The sequence below is a fragment of the Siphateles boraxobius genome, unplaced genomic scaffold (assembly GCF_051911475.1).
Source record: "Siphateles boraxobius isolate OS27281-9 unplaced genomic scaffold, OSU_SipBor_1 143, whole genome shotgun sequence".
NCBI classification, from domain to species: domain Eukaryota; kingdom Metazoa; phylum Chordata; class Actinopteri; order Cypriniformes; family Leuciscidae; genus Siphateles; species Siphateles boraxobius.
Window position 1 is genome coordinate 117501 of NW_027508748.1, and position 2500 is coordinate 120000.

The window sequence follows — 2500 nt, forward strand, 5'->3', positions numbered from 1 at the left end:
AAAAATTATAAATAAAAGGTAAAACAACAATGTCGGACAATTTTGAAGTTGAAGGAGAAAATTAGATTTTGATTACATAATGTGTGTGTCGCATCACAGCTCGTGCAGGACCAGCATTTGTGGTTAAAAGTATATAAATGTTTATTTAGTTATAAATGTCGCTGGTTTGTCTAGATCAGACTCTTATTCCTCGGCTGGATCGTGTCGAGACTTTGAAGCTGCACTGAAACTCACATTTGGACCTTCGACCCGTTGGACTCCATTGAAGTCACAATATGGAGAAAATCCTGGAGTGTTTTCCTCAAAAACCTTCATTTCTTTTCCACTGAAGAAAGAAAGACATGAACATCTTGGATGACGTGGCGGAGAGTGACTTATCAGGAAACTTTAATTCTGAAGTGAACTAATCCTTTAAAGCCATACAGAAGCTGTTGTAGTGGTTGATTGACAGATGAGTGGGCGGTCGTGTGTGCGTGTGTGCGCGTGTGTGTGTGTGTGTGTGTGTGTGTGTGTGTGTGTGTGTGTGTGTGTGTGTGTGTGTGTGTGTGTGTGTGTGTGTGTGTATGTGTGTGTGTGTGTGTGTGTGTGTGTGTGTGTGTGTGTGTGTGTGTGTGTATGTGTGTGTGTGTGTGTGTGTGTGTGTGTGTGTGTGTGTGTGTGCGTGCGTGTGCGTGTGCGTGTGCGTGTGCGTGTGTGTGTGTGTGGTTTGACAGACAGATCATAGAACAGTTTGGATCTGTTTCATCACACTTGTGATTGTGACACTTGTGTCTGCTGCCCTCTGCTGCTCAAACACACTCAGTGATTCAGTGTGTGTGTGTGTGTGTGTTTCAGAGACATCACTTTGCTCAGGCCATCGCGATCCTCAACACACACGGCTGCAACATCTTTGAGAAGTTCTCTAGAAAGGTGAACCTTCTGCGTCTTGTTTTGGTTCTATTGGTTAAGAAATGAAAAATAAATAATGTTGTGGGTTCGTTCTTATTAAAGCCACAGGTTTATTTTACTATGCAAAATAAATGCATTGAAAAACTGACTGCAACATAATCAGTTATTAATATTTCATTGGTTCTCTTGTTTTGCATGTGTTCATAACTTCTTTGTATGAGAGCCTGGACAAAAATGATGTCGCACAATTTGGCATGTTTCATTGCGTTATCACAAATACAACAAGCACAAATACGCAATATGCTTTCAAAATCTTTAACAAATTGCTTCATTATGATGCAGTATTTCAATTTAGTATGTAATTCAATAAAATCCCAACATTTTTTAAGTTATAGTTAACTTTTTCTGCCCCATGATGCTTTGCTGGCCCATGATGCTTTGCTGGCCCATGATGCTTCAGCTGCCCCATGATGCTTTGCTGGCCCATGATGCTTTGCTCTTTGTGTTCCAGGATTATCAGCGGATGCTGGATCTGATCAGAGATATAATCCTGGCCACAGATCTGGCTCATCACCTGAGGATCTTCAAGGATCTTCAGAAGATGGCCAATGGTGAGACGCCAGTGTGTGTGTGTGTGTGTGTGTGTGTGTGTATGTGTGTGCGTTTGTGTGTAGAAGATGGCTGACGGTGAGACTCCACAGGATCGCTTTCCTTTCCTGAAATCTATCTTTTTAAAGTTGCATTGTGTTTTTCAGTGGTGTATAAAGACCTTACATATTGAACCGTTATGTTTTTATTACCTTAGAAGAGCCGTTTCTGTCTACACACACCGCGGGTCTCCTTACATCGACATGTTTCTACGGTGGCCCTAAACAGACAAACGTGTTTTGTTACTATGTTGTTCTTCGTGCAAAGAAGCTGCTAAAGTCAGCGAATAAAACACTAACACAATGATGAACAAGTAACAATAATATTCACAATAACATATAGTTTTACTGAATAATTAAGTAAACCCAATTTCTTAATTAATCTTTGTAAAGAAACCTCATTGCTGAACTACTCTCTGCTGTCTCAGACGACGACATCACTTCCTGTCGGCTACCGTAACTTCTGTTGGGTGCGATTCACAACCTCACCACTAGATGCTGCTAGAACTTACACACTGCACCTTTAATTGATATGGCACATTCCATCTGTATTGTCAAAGCATTTACAGTCAGAGTATCAAATACGTTCATTTTTAATAATAAAAAATAATTTTACAAGTCATTTAATATGTTATAAAAGATAAAAGTTTAAAAAATATAATTTATGAATAAAATAAAAATAAAATGTACATTTATTTTTAAAAATATTAATAAAATAAAAGTTAAAGTTATTGTTGTAAAATAAAACAATAATGCAAATAAACAAGTACATTTAATATTAAATTTAAATTTAATTAAGAATTTAATACATTATAAAAATAAAAGTTGAAAAATATTTATATTAAGTAATAAAAGTTAAAGTTCATGTTATAAAATAAAACAATAATGCAAATAAACTATAGCAATAGCAACTTTATTTATATAGCACAATTTAAAACAACACAAGTTAACCAATGTGCTTTAAA

General features: G+C 36.7%; 1 protein-coding gene across 1 annotated transcript in view; it reads left to right on the forward strand.

The window, feature by feature from the left end:
• pde2a (phosphodiesterase 2A) overlaps positions 1–2500 on the forward strand; it is a 74246-nt gene that overhangs the window by 63938 nt on the left and 7808 nt on the right. The window contains 2 exon segments of the mRNA XM_077230332.1: positions 835–909; positions 1400–1499. Coding sequence (XP_077086447.1) covers positions 835–909; positions 1400–1499 — 175 coding nt within the window.